Below are 26,720 nucleotides of genomic sequence, written 5' to 3' on the forward strand. Positions count from 1 at the left end.
TACAATATAAGCTGGTGATGGAACCATTTCTGAACTTGGTGAAACTGAATAAAAGGAAAGTGTTAAGAACGTGCCTTTATAACAAAGTGTTGTTGTTACTATTTCCTAGTTTCTCTTTTAGAACTGCCCACTGTTTGGAACAAAATAATATTCCAACATGTCAACAAAAGAGGCAACTTCAAGGGGTCAGTTCCCAAGAGTCTGATGTTCATCCAGATCACTCGATAATAAACTGACTTTATGAACGTGCACAGAAATCGTTACTTCACAGACAGGTCACTGGTGCTCCCCTTTCTCCAAAGACGTACCTTAGTATGGCTGGCTCCTACTCCAATGCTGCTGCTGTGTTTCTGTGGGGACACAGCAATCACCTGGCTGCCTTTCACAGTCACAAACTGCTGCACAGCTTGTTGTGTAGGTCCAGCTGAGACCCCTGACTGCTGCGCTGCTGCCTCTCCTTGTTCTTGTTTGATGATAACCTAGAAAAGACAAGCTATTCTTCAGCGAAACATACAGCAACGTGCCAACCCATGAGAAAACAATGCACACAATTCACCATCTAAACAAATTCCCCATGAAATTTGCAAGCTATCCAAGTGGTAAACAGGAAAGTCTGCAGATGCTGTGGTCAAGTGCAATACATAAACGTGCTGGAAAAATTCAACAGGCCACACAGCATCCATAGGAAGTAGAGGGTAATTAAAGTTTCACACCTGGGCCCTTCGTCAGGCGATGAGCAGAAACACACAGGCAATTGAATAAAAATGCAGGGGGTGGGGATAGGAGCACAGGCTAACAGGTAGATACAAGTTGGAGGGTAAAGGAGAAAACAGGCTGACCAATGAAAGGTGGGGAGAGTAGCTGAAAGGAGAGAGATGGCAAGGGGGTGGGGAATTGGAGGAGAGGAGACAGAGAGGGAAAGAGGAAAACTCAGTAACAGAAAAGTCAATATTAATCCTGTCTAGTTGGAGAGTGCGGAGGCAGAATACAAGGAATACAAGGAATCTGGTGGTTCAAGTCTTGTGGCACCTGGACCTCTTTCTTGATTTCAGTTGCCAGGGCCAGATAAACGTAGTGGTGAAAGTAGCAATTGCTACAAGCCCCAAATTGTCAAAGGCCCCATGTTTATGTACTATGAATTATCAACATTTTCTTTCATCTTTGTGCAGCAGCTATGAGAAACTACACTCCTTAATGTCTGTTAATAACCCCGATAAATATGACAATAGGCTAAGATCGGTGGCCTTAAATGTAAGGTAAACGATTTTAGCAAATTATCACCTTTAATTGGGATTATTTCCTGTCTTTGGGTGTGTGGTATCTCATAGCCACTGCACAATAGTCTGATTAAAGGTGATAATAGGCTAAAATTGCTAACCTTAAAAAAAGGGGGGGGGGGCAGTGTCCTCACCTCACCTGACCACCTCGCTACTAGCCCAGGCTGTCCACCCACCATGCGGCTGACCCCCGACGGCCTACCGCCCGCCCCCTTACATCTATCCACCTGCCCCACTCCCCCGCAGCTATCTGCCCGCCCACCACCTCCCATCGGATGTTTGCCCGCCCCTCCCCCAATCTAACTCCCGATGCGGCAGCAGGGGTTCAGTGCTACTGGAGTTCACTGGACCATCGTTCCAGCAACTGATCGGGCCTTCAGGGTCAGCCCAGCAGCTCACAGCAACGGCTCAATGCGGGAGCAATGACCGTCTTCGTCACCCATAATCTACCTTGAAGCTCAAACTGCTCTGGAACTGTTCCAGATGTGTGGGGGAGATTATGGGTAACAAAGATGGCATTGAGCCAGCCGCTGCCATTAAATTTTGTTTTAAGAAAATGTGTAATTAAGATTTAACGGGGAGGACAAAGCGAGGAGGGGGTGCAATGTCAGTGTAAGTAAATTTTAACAGGGATGGGGGGGTGCAATTTCAGTGCTCATTTCCCTAGATACACCACTGGTAATCACTGAAAATTGTGATCTGAGAAAGCTAGCATCATTTTATTAAGAATAATTAAGATTATTTCAAACTTACCAAAACGGACATGTGGGGTCAGTGATCTTTCTTGGGTGGGGGGTGGGTCCCACGGTCACAATTCCAGCCGGCACAATTTAGGGCCCCTTTAAAATAAATGCTACAGGCCCCACTGAGAGCAGCGAGAACAGAGCATGTGTTGCTGCTGCTCTCCAACAGCAGTGCTCCCTGTAGATATTCTCAATGGTGGGGAGGGTTTTGCCTGCGATGCCCTGGGCTGTGTCCACTACATTTTGTCAGGGCTTTATGCCAGTCAGCACACTTTACATCACACAGCTACAGAAATTTGTCAGGGTTTCCAATGTCATACTAAACCTCTACAAACTCCTGAGGAAGTGGAGGCGCTGACGTGCTTTCTTCATTATGCCATTAGTGTGTAGGGTCCAGGAATGATCATCTGAAATGGTGACTCGCAAGAACTTAAATTTGCTCACCCTCTCCACCTCCGATCCCCCAATGATCACTGGATTGTACACCTCTGGTTTTCCCTTTCTGAAGTCAACAATCAACTCCTTGATATTGGTGACCTTGAGTGTGAGGTTATTGGTGCACCTTTCAGTCAAGCTTTCCATCTCCATCCTGTACACTGACTCATTATCTTTTTATACAACCCACTACCGTGGTATCATCAGCAAAATTTGTAGTTGCCGAGCCTCACAGTCATTAGTGTAAAGCGAGTAGAGTAGGGGGCTAAGAACACAGCCCTGTGGTGCTCCAGTACTGATAGAGATTGTGGAGATGTTTTTACCAATCCTCACTGACTTTGGTGAATCAAAAATCTAATTACACAATGGAGTGTTCCTTGCTATTGCAGTGGACAGAGCAAAGGTGCTCGATGAAACAATCTCCCAGTCAGCGTCCAGTTTCATCGACGCAGAGGAGGCCTCCACATCCAATATATTTGCAATTTCCACCACCTACAACATGATCCCACCAGTAGACACATCTTCCCCTTCCCTCCCTTCTTTCCGCAAAGACTGCTGCCTCCAGGACTCATCCCTTCCCACTAATTGACCTCGGTACCTAACCCTGTGACCGCAAGAAATGCTCCATTTCTGCTCACACCTCCTTCCTCACCTCCATTCTTGACCCCAGAGGAATCTGTAGGGGCCCTTTCCCAGCATCCGGTGCTCCCGAAAATTACATCAGGATTGTTCAGGATCCCCCAGCAAGTAGCAATCACAACACAGTAGAATGTGAGAAGCAACTTTAGGCAAAATGCCACCTGTCAGCAAAAGCAACAAAGCTAGAATTCTTTACAGTACACAGAGCAGAGCTGAAGAATAAATAAATCAGGAGATGAGCAATCCGCAAATTTAAACAGCTATTTCATAACACTCCATAAAAATGTATCCCAATTAGAAAGAGAAACTCAACTGGAAGTATGAAAACATAAAGTGGAAAAAGATTGCCTGAGGGCTCAGAAATTTTTGGGAACCAGTAGCAAGAGACTAAAAAAAGCCACAGTGTAGAAAATTGATAACAAGAGCAGTTGCCAATTAATATCAAAGCAAACAGCAAGATGAATATATAAAAATGAAAATGTATGGGGTTCCTGTAGAATGAGTTCAGAAATAACAAAACAAGAAAATCAAAGATAATTTAATCCACTATTTGTATCAGTCTTCATAGTGGACGACACAGGAAATACTCCAAAGATAATAGATGAGTGACTATCAAAAAGCATGAACTGCCTTGCCACAATCTATGGCTCCTGCAATTGCTTCCCTCGCCTGACAGATATTGGGATCTTTACTGCACACAGGTAAAGGGCCTAGGAAACTGAGGGTGGCTAATGCTGTGCCTTTATTTAAAAACGGCTACAAGGATAAGTCAAGGATCTACACGCTAGTGATGATGATGTTAGTCCTGGGTACTGGAAGCATTCTGAGACAGGATCAACTTTAATTTAGAATGGCAATGATTAGGGATAGTCAGTATGGCTTCATGCATAGGAAGTTATGTCTCACGAACTTGAATAACTTTTTTGAAGAAGTGACCAAGAAGATTGATGATGGCAGGGAAGTAGACATTTTTTGGATGCCCTTGAGAAAGGCCGTTGACAAGGTTTTGCAGAGCAGATTGGTGTGGAAGGTCAGATTGCTTTGAATCCAGGGTGAACTACCATTTGAGTACAGAATTGGCCGGATGGTCAGAGATAGAGGGCAGTAGTGGAGGATTGTTGTTCAAATTGGAGGATAACGACCAGGGTCAATGCAGGGCCCAGTGTTTGCAATTTATATTAATGACTTGAATGGCAATGAAGTTAGCATGACTTGTAAATTTGTACATGACACCAAAATATGTGGTATAGTGGACAGTGAAGAAGGATATCTGAGATTACAACAGAATCTAGATGAAATGGGAAAATATGGCAAAGAATGGAAGATAGAATTTATCTTGGAGAGATGAAAGGTGTGGCATTTTGGCAGGTTAAACCAGAGCAGGACTAACACAGACCCTTTGGAGTGTTGAAGAACAAAAGGACTTGGGATATAAAAGTACTTGGTTCCTTGAAAGTGGAAAGGCGGGTAGTCAGGATGGTGAAGAAGGTGTTTGGCATTCATGGGACATGTTGCCACTGTACAGGATGTTGGTGAGTCTCCACTTGGGACTACCATGTGCTGTTTTGGTCATCCAATTAAATAAAAAAATATTGCTTTGCTGAAAAGGGTAAAGAGAGATTACATGACAGCATTGTCAAGATTGGTGTGCTTGCAATATAAGGAAAGGATGGATACACTTGGACTTTTATCCTTGAAACCTCAGATAATATGATGGGGACCTTATAGAGGTTTACAAAATCATGCAGGGCACAGATAGGTAAATAGTCAAAGTATTCCATTTTCCTCTCCCCCCCAGAGTAGGTGAATAGAAATCCACAGATCATATATTTAAGATGAGAGATGAAAGATTTAGAAGGCACTTTCTTCACGTGAAGGTTTGTAGGTACATGAATGAGCGCTGGAGAAATTGATCAAAGCAGGGATGATGGAAATATTTGAAAGATATTTAAACACGTACAAGGACAGGAAAGGTGTGGAGGGAAATGGGCTCATGGGTCAGTGTAGATAAGTTGGGCCAACGGGCTTGTTTCTGTGCAGCAGACGATGAACTCTATTGTGACTAATGACTTGGAAGAGGAGGCAGAGGGCAAGGTTCAGGTTGGATGAAGATCCAAGGATTGATGGGATTAAATTATTTGTATTTTGCAGCAAGGTAAGGTTGAATGAGTGAAAACTTAGCAAAGGAAGACTAAAATTGGAAACTGAGTTTAGTAAGAGGAATCAAGACAGGCTTGTCTACGTGGAGAAGGAATACAAACAAGTACAAAGGCACCATGATGTTGTTGTGAATGAATCACAAAAGGTAAGAACAGCAAATCCAGGAGAGCAAGTGGCATGTTGACATTTATTCCAATAGGGTTGAAGTTTAAAGTCCAGAAGGATGAGGAGTGACCTTACTGAAACGTTCCAGACTCAAAGGGGTCATAGCAGGTTAGATGTTAGAACACTACAGGTCAGTCCAGGCCCTTCGGCTCATGATGTTTCCACGGACTTACGGTTGGTTGTGACTTGGGGTAACAGAGCAGCTTATGGTTCTTCTGTCTATTCAGTTCTTTATTCCACAATTAAAATGCTCCATTATTCTCCTTTTCTTCTATTTATACTCTCATTGAAATGGTTACAAGAAGCAAATTTGGGAAGAAAGAAGTGCCTACGAATCTGACTATGGAAGCTATTACTGAGATACTGAATCAGCATAGACAACAACCTTAAAGAAGTCTTGGGTCATATTAACACTAAACTTGACCAAGTCCAAAAACTAACTTAAGAGCACGGTGAACGTCTGACAACTGTTGAGCAGGAATTGAGCAACTTAATTTACCGTGTTGATGAAGTGGAAAATGCATGCTCCGATTAAGTGACTGCCACATATGGCGAAAGCTGTTGATCTAGAAGGCAGGAGGAGACGACAGAACATGTGTAATCTGGGCTTGGCTGAATCCACAGTAAGTGGGCAATTTAGAAAACTCTTTTCATAGAGTTGCTTTACGGAATTTTTGGAAAGGAGCTTCTTTTATCTCCTCCAGCAATATCGCTGGTTCTCCACTCAGCTCTGGATCACCTCCAAAAAGCAATTTATACATACAGCTGCTCTTCATTGACTACAGCTCGGCCTTCAATACCATTATTCCCTCAGCGCTGGTCAACAAACTACAAATTCTAGGCCTTTGTACCCCCCTCTGTAACTGGATCCTTGACTTTCTCATTGGAACACCAGTCAGTACAAATTGGAAACAATGTCTCCTCCTCACTGATCATCAACACAGGATCACCCCAAGGATGTGTGGTTAGCCCACTGTTCTACTCATTATGACTGTATGGCCAGGAACAATTCCAATGCTATCTATAAAGTCCCTTACATATTTGTAGGTGATTCCAGGAATCAAACGCCAATCAGCCTTTAAAGTGCCAAGTGTGAAAGCAAAGTCAACTCAACACATGATGTCATCCCCAGTGTCTGCAACTGCCGGTGTTGCAATCAGGCAAGTGTGAAATGGGTAATTGCATTGTGGGATTGAAATGACCCATGTTTTTGCTTGAGTGCAGGAAAAAGATTAAAATGAAGGTATAAACTTTGCCATGGGAAAGTTGCAGTGGGAAACAGAGAGAGAGAGGAAATAAATAGCAATAAATAGCAATAGTGAACAATTTTTAAACAGCATGAGAAAATTTATAAAGACAGTAGGGAAAAAAAAGCAATGGCGGACCTGACTTCCTAGAATGCTGTGCAGCAGAGAAACCTCTCTATGAATGCTCCATGTATGCAACCGGGCATACAGCCCTTTCTTTGCTGCATGGAATTCTGGGAAGGCAGGCCCACCATTGCTTTTTCCCCACGGCATTTATAAATTGTACATGATAGCGTTCCCAATTTTCCCATGCTATATAAATTGTAAGCGATAGTGCTACCAACTTTCCCCCAGTTTAAATTGTACACGATAGCGCTCCCAACTTTACCACGCTGTATAAATTGAGTGCTAAAGTGCTATCAACTTTCCCACCGTTTAAAAATTGTCTGTTATTACTATTTATTGCTCGCACTTTCCCACAGTCCCTTATAAAGGTTTATATAGGTTGGCACAACAACAGGAGCAGAAGGGCTCATACTGCACTGTACATAAAGCTTAATTATGTTATAATTAGGCATGATTAATTTTATACAAATAAAGATAATACATTGATCAGGATTTATGGCAGATCCACCATCACTTGATGTGTCATTACATCACCAGTAGAAGGTAGAACAGTTCTAACCCTGGGGTTGGTTCCTTGCAAGTGTGAAAGCGTTCAGTGTCCCAGTTAGGAGTGGTCAAGTGTGAAAAGCCAAACCCCCATTCCTATCCCAGGACAATGAACAACTAATTTAGTGGGATGCAAGTGTGAAAGGCGCTCAAGTCTGCCGATGACACCACAGTTGTCGGCAGCATCACAAATGGCAATGAGGAAGCGTACAGGAGGGAGATAGATCAGCTCGTTGAATGGTGTAATGACAACAACCTTATGCTCAATGTCAGCAAAACCAAAATGATGATTGTGGACTTTAGCACAAAGTCATAGGAACAGAACCCAGTCCTCATCGAGGGCTCAGTAATGGAGAGGGTCAAAAGTTTCAAATTCCTGGGTGTTGGCATCTCCAAGGATCTGTCCTGGAGTCTCCATGTTAATGCAATCACAAAGAAGGCTCGCCACCGGCTATACTTTGGGAGGTGTCACCGCAGCCTCTCGTAAACTTCTACAGGTGTACCATGGAGAGCATTCTGGCTGGCTGCATCACTGCCTGGTAAGGCACTCAGGACAAGAATAAACTCCAGAGGGTTGTTAACTCAGCCTGTGACATCACAGGCACCAGATTTCATTCCATCAAGGACATCTACATGAGGCGGTGTCTTTAAAAAAGCCTCTACCCTGAAAGAGCCTCACCACTCAGGCCATGTCCTGCTATCATCAGGGAAAAAGTACAGGAGCCTAAAGACCTGCACTCAGTGGCACAAAGACAGCTTCTTCCCCACTGCCATTAGATTCCTGAATAATCAATGAACCATAGACACTGCCTTACTTTTCTTGCACTATTAATATTTTTTATAGTAATGTTGTAAGATAGTTATATGAATGTCTGCACTATGATGCTGCCATAAAACACCAAATTTCATGGCTTGTCCATGACAATATTCCGATTCTGATTGCTAGAACTTCATGCTCTTTAATAGCTAAATCACTTCCCAGGCAGAGACTGGGTTTGGTTATTTTTTCAGCTACATCATTATCTGTGAAGCCCACTGAAGAGGGACACTTGAATTCGCAGCCAGCATATCAGAATTGTAGATTACTGTCCTGAAATCATGAAGCAGTGCGGTGAATATAGAAAAGTAATATTGGAGCTGTACAAACGTGGTTTAAAGCCTTCCCTGCTGTATCCTGTGTGTCTCCGCATTACACTTTCTAATGATCAAAAGTTTTAGTGCTCTGTTGAAGAGGCTTGGATCTCACTACTACACTGTACACAGCGGGAACTTCTACTTGAGGATTGAAGATGATTTGACGATTGGTAATAAGGTCTCCAGCATAGATTGCATAACATTTGTTGGTCGTGGACTGGTTGGTTCTTTTAGTCAGGGTAATTTCTCTCTTTTTATTTTGTTTTTGTCTGGGATGAAAAATTTATTAGGATTGTATTCATGCAAGCATTTTTTTCCTTCTCTCTATCAAATAAATTCTTATGAGAAGAATACTAAAAAATACATATTAATTTCTCTTTCTAATACTGGTTCAAATTTAACTTTAGTATTTTTCTTTATATTAAATTTATTGGATGAATTAATATTTACAAGAAGAAATACATGAAATGTTTTTTAAAGAAATAATTGTTTAGAGTGTAGTCATAAAAGAATTAATAATCATTTGGAAGAGCTGCATATATTTACATTAGCAGCCATGGTGCTAATATCAACATGGCCAACACAGAGTGATAACTGTGTGTGAAATTTATTGTTTTGGTAAACTTGCTGTGAAATCTTCAGCAGCTGGCTGGGTTTGGGGAGGGGTGTTGTGGGGGGGAGGTGGGAAGGTGGTGGGATTTTTTCTTCAAGGTTGTTTGGCTTTAAGAATTTGTTTAAACTTTGCGTAACAATTTTTTACAATGTATCATCAGTTTCATATTTTTGCCTCAATGCTACCACCTGGTGGCTAGATATTAGTTGTGCTAATCAATCTACATTAATTATAAAAAATGATGGATAATTCTATTACTTTCCCTTAGTTGCAATGTAAATGGTTTGAATCATCAGGTTAAGAGGAATAAAGTATTTTCACAACAGCTTAAAGCTACTATTGTATTTTTACAATACACGCATCAGCCAGCTCCCCACCATGATTACCAGCCCCCCCACATCTCCATCGGGCACAACTCAAAACGGTCAACCAGTTTACCTATCTCGGCTGCACCATTTCATCAGATGCAAGGATCGACAATGAGATAGACAACAGACTCGCCAAGGCAAATAGCGCCTTTGGAAGACTACACAAAAGAGTCTGGAAAAACAACCAACTGAAAAACCTCACAAAGGTAAGCGTATACAGAGCCGTTGTCATACCCACACTCCTGTTCGGCTCCGAATCGTGGGTCCTCTACCGGCACCACCTACGGCTCCTAGAACGCTTCCACCAGCGTTGTCTCCGCTCCATCCTCAACATCCATTGGAGCGCTTACACCCCTAACGTCGAAGTACTCGAGATGGCAGAGGTCGACAGCATCGAGTCCACGCTGCTGAAGATCCAGCTGCGCTGGATGGGTCACGTCTCCAGAATGGAGGACCATCGCCTTCCCAAGATCGTGTTATATGGCGAGCTCTCCACTGGCCACCGTGACAGAGGTGCACCAAAGAAAAGGTACAAGGACTGCCTAAAGAAATCTCTTGGTGCCTGCCACATTGACCACCGCCAGTGGGCTGATAACGCCTCAAACCGTGCATCTTGGCGCCTCACAGTTTGGCGGGCAGCAACCTCCTTTGAAGAAGACCGCAGAGCCCACCTCACTGACAAAAGGCAAAGGAGGAAAAACCCAACACCCAACCCCAACCGACCAGTTTTCCCCTGCAGCCGCTGCAACCGTGTCTGCCTGTCTCGCATCGGACTTGTCAGCCACGAACGAGCCTGCAGCTGACGTGGACTTTTTGCCCCCTCTATAAATCTTCGTCCGCGAAGCCAAGCCAAAGAAAGCTACTATTGTATTTTTACAATACACGCATATCTGTAGTTGTGACAAAGTAGAGAGGCAGCATTTTCGTTCCTCTTTCTAGGCTAAAGTCAGGTGGTTTTCGATTCTTATTAATCAAAATATTCATTTTGCCCATCACAAAGTCAGTTCTGATATTCATGGTGGTTATATCATTGTCTCAAGGAAATTGAATAAAATGGTAGTTTTGTGGCGGCGCACTCTCTCATGTCGAACCAGCCCCGCATGTAATGCCATGTGGCGGGACAGCCATGGGAAGATGGCGCCGTCAGGGGTTCATCCTGACACAAGCCATGGGCAGCGATTACACATGTGGTGACTGAGTCAGTACACGCTAAATTCAAATAAAACAGTCGTTAACAACCCTCAACGTGGAGGCTGTGCTTTCTTCAGCTGCGGCCTAGTACTACATTGGTGACAGCTGACGAGCCCAGACATCTTTCTGGTGGATTCGGCTGAGATTAACGCTGTGGCAATCAAACTTCCCCCCTTCTGAACCCATTGCCTGAGGACATGGTTTGGTCAGGCAGAAGCGCAATTCCAGCTCAAATATTTCAGCAGACGCCACGATGTTCTACCACATCGTGAGCGCGCTGAACCAAGAAACAGCAGTTAGGGTGAATGACTTCATGCACCATCCACCGGCAGAGAGTAAATATACCACCCTCAAGAACTTGCTCCTAGGCATGTTTGGCCTCATCCCCCAGTGCAGCAGGCTTCCAGGCTCTTGCACCTGGACGGGCTTAGGGACCGCAGCCCATCAGCACTAATGGATGAAATACTGGCCATGGTGGAGGACAATGAACCTTGTTTCCTCTTCCACCAGATTGTCCTCGAGCAGATGCCTGAGGATATCCAGCTACTCCTGGCAAAAGAGGATTTCGCGGACCCACGTAAAGTCGTGGCCCAGGCAGATGCCCTCTGGTGCTCAAAGGGGGAGAACGAGGCAGCCCTCAACCAGGTTTCGCGACCAGGAACCAGCCGACCGCAAGCCGCCCCTAAGCACAAGCCAGTGGACAGCCATTTGACCTGGTGCTTTTATCATCAACGTTGGGAAGCACAAGCCCATAAGTACCGGCAACCCTGCAGCTTCCAGGGAAACAACCAGGCCAGCCGCCGTTGATGGCTGCGACGGCTGGCCACATGAACAGCCTCCTTCATGTCACTGATAAATCTACCAGCCAGCGTTTCCTGGTGGACACAGCTGAGCATCCTCCCCCCCACAGCTCTAGAGACTCACACCCGATCTCGCGGTCCAACCCTGCGGGCGGCCAATGGTTCCACCATCAAGACCAATGGTTCTACTATCACCACCATCAAGAGCACAGATCCAGATTGGCAAAGAAAAATTCCACTGGAGGTTCGTGTTAGCCACGGTGGCACCGCGTTGTTGGGGGCTGACTTCTTGAGGGCTCACGGCCTGCTGGTTGATATGAAGGGCAAGAGGCTGGTCAATTCCCGTACGTTCCACTCAGTGCACTTGGAAACCGCGGATGCCTTGAAACCAGAGATTGCCACCGCGGCCAGGGATGAGTATTCGAGTATACTCCAAGAGTTCCCTGCCATCTTGGAGCCACGCTTCAATGCCGCCTTGCCCCAGCACGGATTATTCCATCACATCTCCACGCACACACGCTGCCGTGTGTAAAACTGCAACAGGCAAAGGAGGAATTTTCAAGGCTGCAAGAGTTGGGGATCGTCCGGCACTCGGACAGCGCTCCACATGGTCTCCAAATCGCCTGGGGGCTGGAGACCCTGCGGAGACAACTGGCGGCTGAACAACGCAACAACTCCCAACAGGTACCCAGTCCCTCACATCCAAGACTTCTCGGCCAACCTCCAAGGCACACAGGACTTTTCCAAAGTCGACCTGGTGTGAGGCTAACACCAGATTCCAGTCCATCCCGACGACGTAGGAAAGATGGCGATCATCACCCCTTTCGGCCTTTTCGAATTCTTCCAGATGCCCTTCGGGTTAAAGAATGCAGCCCAGACCTTTCAGCACCTCATGGAAGCATTGGGTAGGGAATTGGACTTTGTGTTTATCTACCTAGATGATGTTCTCATCGCCAGCCACAACCGCAAAGAACACAAGGCCCATCTCCGCACCCTGCTTACCCGGCTGGTGGTGTTCGGTTTCACGGTCCACAAGGCCAAATGCCAGTTTGGCAAGCAGTCGCTGCAGTTCCTGGGGCACACTAGCTCAGTGGCTGGGGCCACTCCGGCACCAGAGAAGGTGGCGGCCAACCAACATTTTCCCAAACCATCAACCCTCAAAGGCCTGCAGGAGTTTGTGGGGATGGTGAACTTTTACCATTGTTTATCCCTGGCGTCCACTGTTTGCACTGATCACTGCAAAGGAAAATACTTTATTCTGGTGGGAAGAGGCAGACAGAGCTTTTATGGCAACAATGGAGACCCTAGCCAGTGCGACGCTACTGGTGCACCCACGCCCAAAGTCACACATGGCGCTCTCGGTGGATGCCTGAGCCACGGCGGTCCGGGGAGTTCTGGAGCAATGGCTTATCGGACAATGGCGCTGACTGGCCTTTTTCAGTAAGCAGCTGCACCCACCGGAGCTCAGGTACAGCGTGTTTGATAAGGAGCTCCTGGCACTGTTCTTGGCCATCGCCATTTCCGTTACTTCCTGGAGGACAGACCCTTCATGATCTTCACAGACCACAAGCCCTTCACCCAAGCAGATGCAATGGCCAAGGACTCGTGGTCAGCCAGGCAACAGCATCACCTCTCTTACACGTCGGAGTTCACCACCAACATCCAGCACAAGGACAAGGACAATATGATAGCGGACACACTCTCACGCCCGACCATCAACACTCTCGCCCCGGCCTTGATTATACGCAGCTAGCCCAGGCATGACGCAGAAACACAAGCCCTCGGACCGCCATCTCAGGCCTTGACCTCAAAGACATCTAATTGCCCAACAGCCCGGACACGCTGCTGTGCGACATTTCCATCAGCCCACCGCGTCCGGTAGTCCCATTGCAGTGGAGAGCGAGGGCCTTCAGCCTAGTCCATGACCTAGCTCTTGGAAGACGTCTGTGCGGATGGTGATGGTGCGGTTCATATGGAATGGACTCAAGAAGGAGGTGGTGGAGTTGGATAGAAATTGCACCAAGTGCCAGGTCTCCAAGGTCCACTGGCACACACAGGCTCCGACCCAAAACTTCAATTCATTGGCGTGGAGGTTCCAGCACATCCACGCTGATGTCGTTGGTCCCTTACCAATGACCAGAGAGGCGCGTTACCTCCTTACGGTGGTGGATCGAGCTACGAGATGGCCCAAGGCCATCCCTATCAGAGAGGCTTCTGCGGAGATGTGTGCTAGGAACCTCGTCAGTCAGTGGAGCGCTCGATTCGGGGTTCTGGCGAAAAAAAAGTGACGGGGCGCCCAGTTTACCTCTGCACTTTGGCCCCAGCTGGCGAGACTCCTGAGGGGTTAAACTCCACCACACCACGGCCTACCACCCGGAATCCAGTGGTTTGGTGGAGAGGTTCCATCGGCACTCATGGCTTGACTCATCAGACTGGCAGACGAACTGCCCTGGGTCCACCTCAGGATCAGGACTGAACCCAAGCCTCGCTGGCGGAGCTGGTATACGGCGCGCCATTCTCCCTGCCTGGTGAGTTCTTCGGCCCAGAATCTGGCACCGCACCCGAGCATGCGAACCTGCTGGCGGATCTCTGCAGAAAACTCGCCTCCCTGGCCTCCCCCACCCCACCACGGCACCCTCCCATCTCACCACCCCAAGGAACTGGACTCGGCACAGTTCATGTTCGTCTGGAGAGGATCGCAGACGGCACTGTTGCAGCACCCATACGAAGGTCCGTATAAGGTCATCCAGTAATCCGGCGGAACTTTTACATTAGATGTGGGGTGGGAAGAAGGAACTTTTCACAGTGGACCGTCTGAAGGAGGCACACTTGGACGGCTGTGCCTAATCGCTGAAGCCGCCCACCCAAGCAGCAGGACGCGTAGCCGGTTCTGGGGGGGGGGGATTGTGTGGCGGCACACTCTCTCATGGCAAACCGGCCCCGCGTGTAATGCCATGTGGCGGGGATGCCATGGGAAGATGGCGGCATCAGAGGTTCTTCCAGACTCAAGACTCCCTGTGCAGCGCGGACCTCAAGCAGCGATTATGACATCACCACATAGGTGGTGACTGAGCAAGCACTGCCCTTAAAGGGGCCAGGGCTAAATACAAATAAAACAGCCGTTAACGACCCTCAATGTGGTGGCTATGCTTTCTTCAGCTGCACCTAGCGCCACAGTTTTTGCTGATATTCATGCCTCTAATGAAGATGGTGTGGGGTTTTTTTTGAATAGTTTTTTTCTTCCTTATACTTTCTCGAACTTTGTGGGGATTTAAATTGTTGGTTAGACCCTGGTTTTGATGGTTTGTCTCTTAAACCTGCCTTAATGAGTAAATCTGCCTCATTAATTCATTTTTTTAAATCAGATTATGGCATTTCTGATGTTTGGCATTTTCTTTATCCAAATAGTATCCAAATAGTAGTATTCTTTCTTTTCACACATTCATCAGACTTATTCGTGACTTGACTATTTCTTATTGATAATCAATTGATCCCATTGACTCATTCCTGTAGTTATCAAACTATAGGCACTTTCAGATGGCCAAAATACCCCAATATAAAGCCGTATTTTATACCCCTATGTGGCTGTCGGGAGGCCACCTGAAAGCGCAGAAGGTGCCTGCAAGGCGCACTTTTTAACCTTCCTCTGGGAGGGATAATCACCAGAGCATTGAAGTGTCCCATTCCCCCACCCCCCCCCCCCCCACCTGGCAACTGAATGCAGCCGCCTGAAAGTGGCTGCTAAGGGGATGACAATCGGCTGGCGAGCGCCTGACAGCCCCCCTCCTCGCTGCCCCCCGGGACATCAGGACAGGGGCGGCTGCCAAAGCTGTCAGCGCTGAGGTGGCTGGCGCGGGCTGTCAGTGCCGAGGTAGCTGGCCCAAACCTGACATCTCTGAGGTACCTCTCGTGAAGCTGTCCCTTTCAAATGGCCAGCACTGAGCTTTTAGCGCTGCCACCTGAACAACCATTCCACAGGTCTGAATCCGCTTCTGCAGGCACATCCTTGGCAGAGAATCGTTCAATCAGCTTATACTCCTGTTGTGTTATCCATGACTCTTCCTGGCCTTCCTCAAATAAAAATACATTGGCATTTCAATTCAAGTTTATTATCAGGTAATTACTTTGTGAAATTTATGGAGAAGCAGATAACTTTCTTCTTTGATATATACAATTCATCAGAAATTTCTAGTCTGATTGTTTGGGATACTATGAAAGCTTTTCTGAGGGGGAAAATTATTTCTTACACTGTGAATATATAAAGATTAGAATTGTTTATCAAATTAAACAAATAGATAAACAATATGCTCAAACTAAAAATCCTGAGTTATATAAAAAGTGAGTTGAATTTTAAACTAAATTTGATCTTCTTTCAACATCTGATTGAAAGTAAATTGTTGAGGAGTAAGAGTCAGTTTTATATCCATGGTGATAAATCAGACAAGCTTTTAGCTAATGAGCTGAGAAGTTTTGAAGCCAAAAGGCAAATTACAAAGATTTGAAAGGATGATGGTAACATTACTACAGACCATTATGAGATAAATTATACATTCAGGAAATTTTTCTCCCAACTTTACACTTCTGAATTCACAAATGATAATAATTCGATAGAAAATTTCCTGGATTGTTTAAATATTCACACACGTTCTTCAGATGACCAAACAAGACTAGATGAGCCTATATCGCATGAGGAAATAGTTGCTGTTATTCCTTCACTACATTCGGGAAGGGTGCCAGGATTCGAAGGGTTCCATGTGGAGCTTTTCAAATCTTTCTCAACTCAATTAAGTTTGGTGTTATTGAATTCGTTTGGGAAGGGTAATCTTAAGGCAACATTTAATGAAGCATGTATAACTCATAGCAAAGAAAGATCAAACAGGCCAATTTCCTTATTAAATGTTGATGTAAAAAGTTTGGCTAAAGTTTTGGCCTGTAGATTGGAGAGTATCTTACCATCTATCATCTCTGAAGAATAGACTAGTTTTATTAAAAACAGTTACTCTTATTTTAATATACGTTGTTTATTGGATATTTTGTAATTACCTTCGAATGCAATTCCCAAATGTATTCTCTCTCTTGATGCTCAGAAAGCATTCAAACTGAATGGTGATATTTATTTACAATTTTAGAAAAATTCAATTTTGGATCAGGTTTTATTTAATGGATTAAATTATTGTATTCTTGTGCTCTGGCTTCAATTCTCACTAAATTTCCAACAATCACAACGTTTCAATCTCCAATGGGGAACCCATCAAGGGTGTCCTCTGAGTCTACTCACTACTTTTTGATTTGGTTTTATAAACATTAGTGATTGCATTCCGAGAGTGTGGTGACATTTCAGGGATTTGTAGAAAAGGATTGGAACATAAAGTTTCCCATTATGTGGATGATCTTCTGCTTTACTTATCAAATCCTGACACTTCTTTACCGTCCACGCTGTCAATACTTTCCCAATTTAGAACATTTTAAGGATGTAGATTACTTCGGCATAAAAGTGAACTTTTCCCTTTGAATACACCTACATCAGTGTACACTGTGGAAAACCAAGTTAAATATCTCAGTATTACAGCATCGAGTCCACGCTGCTGAAGATCCAGCTGCGCTGGATGGGTCACGTCTCCAGAATGGAGGACCATCGCCTTCCCAAGATCGTATTATATGGCGAGCTCTCCACTGGCCACCGTGACAGAGGTGCACCAAAGAAAAGGTACAAGGACTGCCTAAAGAAATCTCTTGGTGCCTGCCACATTGACCACCGCCAGTGGGCTGATAACGCCTCAAACCGTGCATCTTGGCGCCTCACAGTTTGGCGGGCAGCAGCCTCCTTTGAAGAAGACCGCAGAGCCCACCTCACTGACAAAAGGCAAAGGAGGAAAAACCCAACACCCAACCCCAACCAACCAATTTTCCCTTGCAACCGCTGCAATCGTGTCTGCCTGTCCCGCATCGGACTGGTCAGCCACAAACGAGCCTGCAGCTGACGTGGACTTTTTACCCCCTCCATAAATCTTCGTCCGCGAAGCCAAGCCAAAGAAGACAGTTACAAAGAATCATAAATACCTTTTTTAAAGAAATTTTTTTCTTACAATATTAAAACATGTGAAACAAACTTTAACGACCTTGGTCGGTCATATTAATTCTAATAAAATGAATATCCTACCCAAATTTTTGCACTTTTTTCAGTCTACACCAATTTTCATTCCCAAAACATTTTTTGATTCACTTGAGTTGGTTCAATCGTCTTATATATAGAAGGGTAAGCGCCCTATTCTAAACAAAATTCATCTTCAAAAACGTAGAAGAAACAGATGCATGGTTCTATCAAATTTCAGATTTTACTACTGGACAGTCAACATAGTTTTGGTTACATTTTGATAATCGAGTGGACTGTCCAGTATGGGTAGCAATGTAGTTGAATTCTGCAAAATTTCCATTCCAGCACTTCTTGGATTCTTACATCCCTTCTCCTCAAATACAGTACAACTCTGATTATCCAAAATTGGATTCCCCAAAATCCTAATTTATCCAATTTAAAAAAATATATTTTGGATAAATGAGAATATCTGAAACAAATCAGAAATCCCTGATTATCTGAAAGTTTTTGGAGCCAAAATGACCTCATATGTTGAAAATAAATTCACTTGACATGAAATTAGAACGATTGTCCTGGTTTTAGGTAACTCCCTCTGCTCTCGCTTTCGATTTCTTCTTTACCTTCCCTTATTGACTTTTCTCTCCAACTGTCCCTCTCAAAATGTCTCCCAGCTGCAAGCAGACAGAAGAATCCCTTGCCCCAGCATCATCAAGGAGTACAGCCTCACGGGCAGGAGTGGGGAACTTGGGCTCAGTGGCCTTCCCTCCTCTTCCTTCCCTCCCTCCTCGGCACACTGGACGCCAACACCAAATCCTCCCCTCAATCTACTACCACACACCGGACTCCCCAGTGTTCATGTGCGATAGGCCTAGGGGAGGATTTAGAGTCGGGACTCAGGCATCGAGGTCAGGAGCTCCAGTGACTGGGGAGCCTCCCTGGGAACCAGTGGCCAAGGTAGAGACATGTCAAGGATTGGTCGCTGCCCGCATTTTTTTGGTGAGAATTAAACATTCTAATAATGTGTTCCCTTATTATTTGTTGTTGTTTAAACATTGATAGAAGTGCTGCAACTGTGCTGTTTTTTAAAAAATTACCAGTTATCCGAAAGAGTAGGGAAGAAGAGGAGAGGAGACAGGGTGGAGAGGAGGCGAAGGAGTGGAGGAGGGGGAATGCAGGCAGGGAGAAGAAGCAAGGAAAGAAAGCAGGGGAGAGGAAGTGGGGGGAGTGGAGGGTGAGCAAGAGGCAGGGGAGGTAGATGAGGGGGAGGGGTGAGGGGCAGGGAGGGGCGGGGAGGGCGAGGGGCGGGGAGGGGCGGGGAGGGCGAGGGGCGGGGAGGGCGAGGGGCGGGGAGGGCGAGGGGCGGGGAGGGCGAGGGGCGGGGAGGGCGAGGGGCGGGGAGGGCGAGGGGCGGGGAGGGCGAGGGGCGGGGAGGGCGAGGGGCGGGGAGGGCGAGGGGCGGGGAGGGCGAGGGGCGGGGAGGGCGAGGGGCGGGGAGGGCGAGGGGCGGGGAGGGCGAGGGGCGGGGAGGGCGAGGGGCGGGGAGGGCGAGGGGCGGGGAGGGCGAGGGGCGGGAGGGCGAGGGGCGGGGAGGGCGAGGGGCGGGGAGGGCGAGGGGCGGGGAGGGCGAGGGGCGGGGAGGGCGAGGGGCGGGGAGGGCGAGGGGCGGGGAGGGCGAGGGGCGGGGAGGGCGAGGGGCGGGGAGGGCGAGGGGCGGGGAGGGCGAGGGGCGGGGAGGGCGAGGGGCGGGGAGGGCGAGGGGCGGGGAGGGCGAGGGGCGGGGAGGGCGAGGGGCGGGGAGGGCGAGGGGCGGGGAGGGCGAGGGGCGGGGAGGGCGAGGGGCGGGGAGGGCGAGGGGCGGGGAGGGCGAGGGGCGGGGAGGGCGAGGGGCGGGGAGGGCGAGGGGCGGGGAGGGCGAGGGGCGGGGTGGGCAAGGGCGAGGGGCGGGGTGGGCGAGGGGCGGGGAGGGCGAGGGGCGGGGAGGGCGAGGGGCGGGGAGGGCGAGGGGCGGGGAGGGCGAGGGGCGGGGAGGGCGAGGGGCGGGGAGGGCGAGGGGCGGGGAGGGCGAGGGGCGGGGAGGGCGAGGGGCGGGGAGGGCGAGGGGCGGGGAGGGCGAGGGGCGGGGAGGGCGAGGGGCGGGGAGGGCGAGGGGCGGGGAGGGCGAGGGGCGGGGAGGGCGAGGGGCGGGGAGGGCGAGGGGCGGGGAGGGCGAGGGGCGGGGAGAGCGAGGGGCGGGGAGAGCGAGGGGCAGGGAGTGAGGGGCGGGGAGAGCGAGGGGCGGGCATAATGGGGCAGGGAGAGTGAGGGGCAGGGGTGCTGGGGAAAAGAGAAGGGGGGAAAGAAGTGGGGATGGAGATGGGGAGAAAGAGGGGAAAGAAGTGGGGATGGAGATAGAGAGGAGGAAAGAGAAAGAGAGGAAGAGGAATGGAGGAAAAAAGAAATGGGAATGAAAGGGGGAAGAGAAGTGGGAGAGTGAGAGGAGGAAGAGAAAGGAGGAGAAAGGGGAGAGAGAAAGGTGAAGAGAGAAAAGGGAGAGAAATGGGGAGAGAGAAAAAAGGGGAGAGAGAAAGGAAGGGGAGAAAGAAAGAAGAGAAAGGGAGAGAGAAAGGGGGAGAGAGAAAGGGGAGAGAGAAAGGGGGAGAGAGAAAGGGGGAGAGAGAAAGGGGGAGAGAGAAAGGGGGAGAAAGGGAGAGAGAAAAAGTGGGTGAGAGAAAGATGGAGGGAACAGAGAGGGAAATAGAAGGGAAGATAAAGAGGGTAGAGAAATAAGGGAAGAGGAGGAAGAGAAAGGAAACAGGAGAAAGAGAAAGGGAAGAGGAGAAAGAGAAAGGGAAGAGGAGAAAGAAAGGGAGGAAGAGAGGAGGGAAAGGGAAAAAGGTGGAAGAAAAGAGAGAGGAAGAGAAAGAGGATGAGTGTTGGAAAAATGTGTAGATATGAAAACAATTGCAATTAATCTCTGTAAGGTTGATAGGCACATACAGCAAAGAAACACACTTGAAAGAGGGCTCAGGCCCGAAATGTCAGCAACATATCTTCTCTGATATATACTGAAAAGTCCAGAGTTCCTCCAGAATTTTGGTGTTTTTACTGCAATCAAGGTGTCTGCAGCCTGTTGTGTTTCACTCTATTTTATCCTACCCACATTTCTAACAATCCCTTCCTACATTCTACCACTCACCTTCACACAGAGGACAATTTTCAGCGGCCAATTAACCTACCAACTCAAATTTTTGCAATGAGGGAGAGTGAAGCATTGGGAGGAAACCCACACTGTCACAGACTCCACACAGAGAACTCCCACAGGCGGGATTGAACTCTGGCTCCAATGAGCAGTGATTGCTTGCTGCACCCCATGCCTCGTCACTGTATTATCCTTTAACAATGAGAAAATTGGCATGTGTTATTAGAATTGTACAGTGATTACTTATTGTTTCAAAAAAACAATAGATACAATCCAAAAACATGTTTCATTGCTCAGCTACTTCAACAGAAGTTGTGAACTCAAGATCCATATGCTACAGAGTGGCCCTGAGATCATTGGTGGCTTCTTTCTGCTGAGAGCTTTGACGAAGATCTTGTGTAACCAAAAGCATACTGGCAAATATTTATCTGGAAACATCATCAGTAATAAAGATAATTGCCAGTGACATTTGTTCCCTTTTGTTGTGTACAAATTGTTTACTACCGACAGCACACGACACTGAAGCATTCAGGAAGTGCTCCAAAATTTATCAGTATGGTTGGCAGCTACATCACGGTTAGGGTAGAACATAGAAAACTTACAGTACAATCCAGCCCCTTCAGCCCCTAAAGTTGTGCTGAACATGTCCTTACTGTAGAAATTACTAGACTTTCCTATAGCGCTCTATTTTTCTAGCCTCTAGGTACCTATCCAAAAGACTCTTAAAGGACGCAACCATCGCTGGCAGCCCATTCCATGTGCCCACCACTCTCTGCGTAAAAAACTTACCACTGACGTCTCCTCTGTACCTACTCCACAGCACCTTAAACCCATGCCCTCCTATGGTGACCATTTCAGCCCTAGGAAAAAGCCTCTGACTATATACACGATCAATGCAACTCATCATCTTAAAACACCTCTATCACAACACCTATCATTCTCCGCCACTCCAAGGAGAAAAAACCAAGTTCACTCAACCTGTTTTCATGAAGTATGCTCCATCCAGTTATCCGAAAGAGTTGGGAAGAGGAGGAGAGGAGACAGGGTGGAGAGGAGGCGAAGGAGTGGAGGAGGGGGAAGTGCAGGCAGGGAGAAGAAGCAGGGAAAGAAAGCAGGAGAGAGGAAGTGGGGGGAGTGGAGGGTGAGCAAGAGGCAGCGGAGGTAGATGAGGGAGAGTGAGGGGCAGAAGAGCGAGGGGTGGGGAGAGCGAGGGGCAGGGAGAACGGGGCGGGGAGAGCGAGCGGCGGGGAGAGCGAGGGGCGGGGAGAGCGAGGGGCGGGGAGAGCGAGGGGCGGGGAGAGCGAGGGGCGGGGAGAGCGAGGGGCGGGGAGAGCGAGGGGCGGGGAGAGCGAGGGGCGGGGAGAGCGAGGGGCGGGGAGAGCGAGGGGCGGGGAGAGCGAGGGGCGGGGAGAGCGAGGGGCGGGGAGAGCGAGGGGCGGGGAGAGCGAGGGGCGGGGAGAGCGAGGGGCGGGGAGAGCGAGGGGCGGGGAGAGCGAGGGGCGGGGAGAGCGAGGGGCGGGGAGAGCGAGGGGCGGGGAGAGCGAGGGGCGGGGAGAGCGAGGGGCGGGGAGAGCGAGGGGCGGGGAGAGCGAGGGGCGGGGAGAGCGAGGGGCGGGGAGAGCGAGGGGCGGGGAGAGCGAGGGGCGGGGAGAGCGAGGGGCGGGGAGAGCGAGGGGCGGGGAGAACGAGGGGCGGGGAGAACGAGGGGCGGGGAGAACGAGGGGCGGGGAGAACGAGGGGCGGGGAGAACGAGGGGCGGGGAGAGAGGGGCAGGTATGCTGGGGAGAGAGAAGAGGGGAAAGAAGCGGGGATGGAGATGGGGAGAGAGAAGAGGGGAAAGAAGTGGGGATGGAGATGGGGAGAGAGGAAGCTTTCCAGGCAACATCCTTGTAAATTTCCTCTGTATCCTTTCTATGGCTTCTACATCCATCCAGTAATGAGGTGACCAGAACTGAGCAGAGTACTCCAAGAGGGGTCTGACCAGGGTCCTCTATAGCTGTAACATTACCTCTTGGCTTCTAAATTCAATTCCACCATTAATGAACATGCATCATATGTCTTCATTTTTTTGCTGAATGTTTTATTTTTAATTTTCAGACTCGCAAAACTTAACAAATCATTCAATTTTCCAACATTTTTGCATACATTGTCTGTATTTATCCCCTCCACCTCCCCCCGACATATAATGTAACATACCATCAAATAAATACACAAATCAAAGGGGCCTTCGACCCCAACAAACTTAAACAGGAAAAAAAAAGCACATCACCTGCTTCATTAGTTACATTCTTTTTCCTCTGGGGATTAATTTTTACACTATCTCCATCTTTAGAATCTAGGTGCTGATATATCTCATGTAAGGTTGCCATACTTCAACTAATGTGTCGTGTTTCTTCCTTAGATTATATGTGATTTTCTTCAGGGGAATACAACTCTGCATTTCCACTTTCAATGGTGTGGTATTTAGTTGGGAGTCAGACTTCCACAAAACCGCTATACACTTCCTGTTTGGTCAGTCTAATCTGCACACTTCCCAGAAGGTACAACTCCAGATCCTGTGGAAAATCCACCTTTGTAATTTTTTTCTGAATATCTCCCCAGGTCTTCTCAGAAGGATCTCATCTTTGTACACAGCCAGGTGGAGTGGATGAAAGTTCCTACCTCCACACTGCACCTAAAGCACATCTCTGAAATTCCTGGTTTTGATTTGTGTAATTTTTGTGTAATGTACAACTGATGCAAGAAATTATACTGCATCAACCTGTATCTGGCATGGACGACCCACGTCACATTGTTCAGACACAGATATTGCCACCACTCTTCATTGATTGTTGTACCCAAGTGTGACTCCCATCTCTCGCTCAACCTGTGTAAACCCAGCTTTGGGCCCTCCCTTTGGAATTTGTAATGCATCTTAGAAATAAATTTACCTACATTCCCTTTTCAAATTAGAATATCTATGTCATTACATTGGGACCATAGCTGGTCCCAATGTTTCCCTTAAGAAGGATCTTATTTGCTGATAGCAGAAGAATGTTTTGTTAGACAAATTATATTTGTTTCTCAATTGCTCAAATGACATTAGCCACCCCCTTTTATAGCAATCCTTGATACACCTGATCCCTTTCTGGCACCAGGTATCCAGGATTTTATTACCCAGAGTCAAGGATAATAACTTATTCTGGTTCAAGGGAATTTTGGGGGATATCCCCACCTTCCACCCAATACATTGTTTTGCTCTTTTCCATATCTGAGGTATATGTTTTACAATGGAGCTATCTATTTCCTTTGAGAGTAATTTGGTGTCCCATTTATATATAAATTCTTTGGCTATCCCTTTGGTCCCCCTTCCTCAAACAGTGAGGTGACAAACCTTGCCTGGGATGCCCAGTAAGACTTTCTAAAATCAGGTAATTTTGCCCCCCAAACTATAGTCCCATGTTAACATTTCCATGGAGATTCTAGCCACTTTCCCATTCCGACACATTTGTTGAGCGCTTAAAAAAAAATCCAAGGCAATGAAATAGCCAACGACAAGATATTGGAGCCTTGGCATCACCCTCATTTTGACATAGTTGATTCTGCCTATCAACGTTATGGGCAGAGTCCTCCACCTGACCAGGTCCTGCTCAATCTTCTGGAGCAAAGGGATATAGTTAAGTTTATACAAGTTTTGTAAATCTTTATCTATTTTAATCCCCAAATATTTAATGCTTTCTTGTGGACATTTGAACTGACTTCTTTGTTGGTACTGCCCATAATCCCTATTCATCAAAGGAATTATTTCACTTTTGTCCAAATTTACCTTATATCCCAAAACCTTCCTGTAATCCTCCAGTGTGCTCCTCAGTTTGGCCAACAACTCCCTGGGGTCTGTCAAATATACTAACACATCGTCAGCAAAAAGGTTGATTTTATGTTCCACCTGGCCCACCTTAAACTCCTTTATATCTGGATCTTGCCTAATGGCTTCCACCAGCTGCTCAATGGCTAATATGAACACAAGGGACAATGAGCAACCTTGCTCAGTGGAAATACTGGAGACATCTGCCCATTTGTTATAATTTTTGCTTGTGGCTTGTGATAAAATGCCTCAACCCAATTAATAAATATTTGTACCAATCCAAATTTCTCCAGTACCTTGAACCAATCTGTCGAAGGCCTTCTCTTCATCCAAAACTACGGCCAGTCCTGGGTCCACCCCCTATGGACCCAGGTGTACCAGAGTTTGAAACCTAGCTTTAGTGTTAGTCAATTGCCTCTTTTCTACAAAACCCACTTGATCTGGGTTCATTAATCTTGGCAAATATTAACCTATTGGCCAAAAAGTTTGCAATAATTTTCTAGTCTGTGTTCAATAATGAGATGGGCCTAAATGAGCCAGGTTTCAAAGGATCCCTGCCTTTTTATTTGATATTACAGTAATACTCACTGTTGAGAAAGACTCCGGGAGGGTATGTGCCTCTGCTGTCTGATCTACCACCTTAATAAGAAGGTGCAACAAGAGGTCCTTGAACTCCTTGTAAAATTCGGCTTAACCATCCTCCACTGGGAATACCCACCTTCACAGAGCTCAGAGTCCTTTCCATTTCATCCTTAATAAAAAGGGAACTCAACCCCTCTGTCTCCTCCTGTCCTAAATTTGGCAAGTCTCCCCCTGACTCGGTGTGTCAGTAGTTCCTTTGGTTTATAAGAGATCTTGCCTTCCCCTGTCTGGGTCGCACTGATTGTTCTTGAGGCCTCCTTCGCCCTTACCTGGCAGGACAAGACTTTATGGGCCCTCTCCCCCAGCTCATAGCACTGCTGCCTAGATCTGAAGATCAATTTTTCCATCTTATACATTTGCAGAATATTGTACGTGAGCCTCTTCACCAATTTCTGCATTTCTCTTCGTGCATGACCTTTAGTATTCCTTGTCCAATTGGACTATTTTCAATTCCAAATCATTGATCTTTTTCCCATGATCTTTTTTAATGCTCTTGGTGTATCCAATTATCTGGCCCCTTCAATAAATCTTCAATGTGTCCCTCTACTGAGTTATCCTCAGTAGAGGGGCAGTTCGTCTCACAGAACAAATCTATCTGAGCTCTAACAAAGCTACAAAATTCTGGTTTTCCCAACAATGACGTGTTCGGACACCATCTATACACCAAGGCCTGCTTATCTGGCATTATAATGGATAAGGTTAAGAGTGAATGGTCTGACAGTAACCAAGCCGTGTACTTAGTTTCCACTATCCTACCCTCCAATTGGGCTGACACGAGAAAAAAAAATCAATTCTAGTTAGGAATTGTGTATCTCGAGTAAAATGAGTAATCCTTTTCCCTCAGATTCACCCTTCTCCACACATCTATGAGATTCAGCTCTTTTATAAAGTCCAGGGTAGACTTAGCTGGCCCTTGTTACTTTCTTTGTTGACTTGTCCATGACCAGATCCAGACAAAGATTGAAATTCCCTCCACAAGACATTCTTACACACTTCTTTTACTTTCAAAAATATATCTTGTTTAAATTTTTCATCATCAAAATTTGGGGCATATACATTCATCAGAGTCCAGGATTCTGAGTACATTTGACAATGCATCATCACAAATCTCCCTGCCGGGTCAGCGATCACCTCCCAGATCCCCACTGGAACATTTTTCCCATCAGGATGGCCACTCCCCTGGCTCTAGATGTAAAGGAGGATGCTACTACTGGACCCACCCACACCCTCTTTAGCTTTGCGTGTTGTAACTGTGTAAGGTGAGTCTCTTCTAGAAACATTATGTCTATTTGCATTTTTTTAAGGTGTGCCAAAACTGTCCCGTTAATCCCGTTGACATTGAAACTTACAAATTTAATTTCCTTGTCCATTACCTCAGGGTTGTCCCCATATCCTTACCACCCTTGTCCATTTTCTTTTGACTCGTATCTTCTGCCCATTTTTCCCTCCACCAACTTTTGATACAGATGCCCATGCTCGAACTAAAACCTTTATAAATTAAAAGAATCATCTATAACA

The 26,720-nt window shown here is 47.0% G+C and overlaps 1 protein-coding gene across 6 annotated transcripts in view; it reads right to left on the bottom strand.

The window, feature by feature from the left end:
- yeats2 (YEATS domain containing 2) overlaps positions 1 to 26,720 on the bottom strand; it is a 223,639-nt gene that overhangs the window by 106,242 nt on the left and 90,677 nt on the right. For all 6 annotated transcript variants that reach the window (XM_069899313.1, XM_069899312.1, XM_069899314.1 and 3 more), the window contains exon 15: positions 309 to 479. In XM_069899313.1, the coding sequence (XP_069755414.1) occupies positions 309 to 479 (171 nt within the window). The remainder of the gene's footprint in view (positions 1 to 308; positions 480 to 26,720) is intronic.

This window comes from Narcine bancroftii, chromosome 9, assembly GCF_036971445.1.
Source record: "Narcine bancroftii isolate sNarBan1 chromosome 9, sNarBan1.hap1, whole genome shotgun sequence".
In the NCBI taxonomy this organism is placed as follows: domain Eukaryota; kingdom Metazoa; phylum Chordata; class Chondrichthyes; order Torpediniformes; family Narcinidae; genus Narcine; species Narcine bancroftii.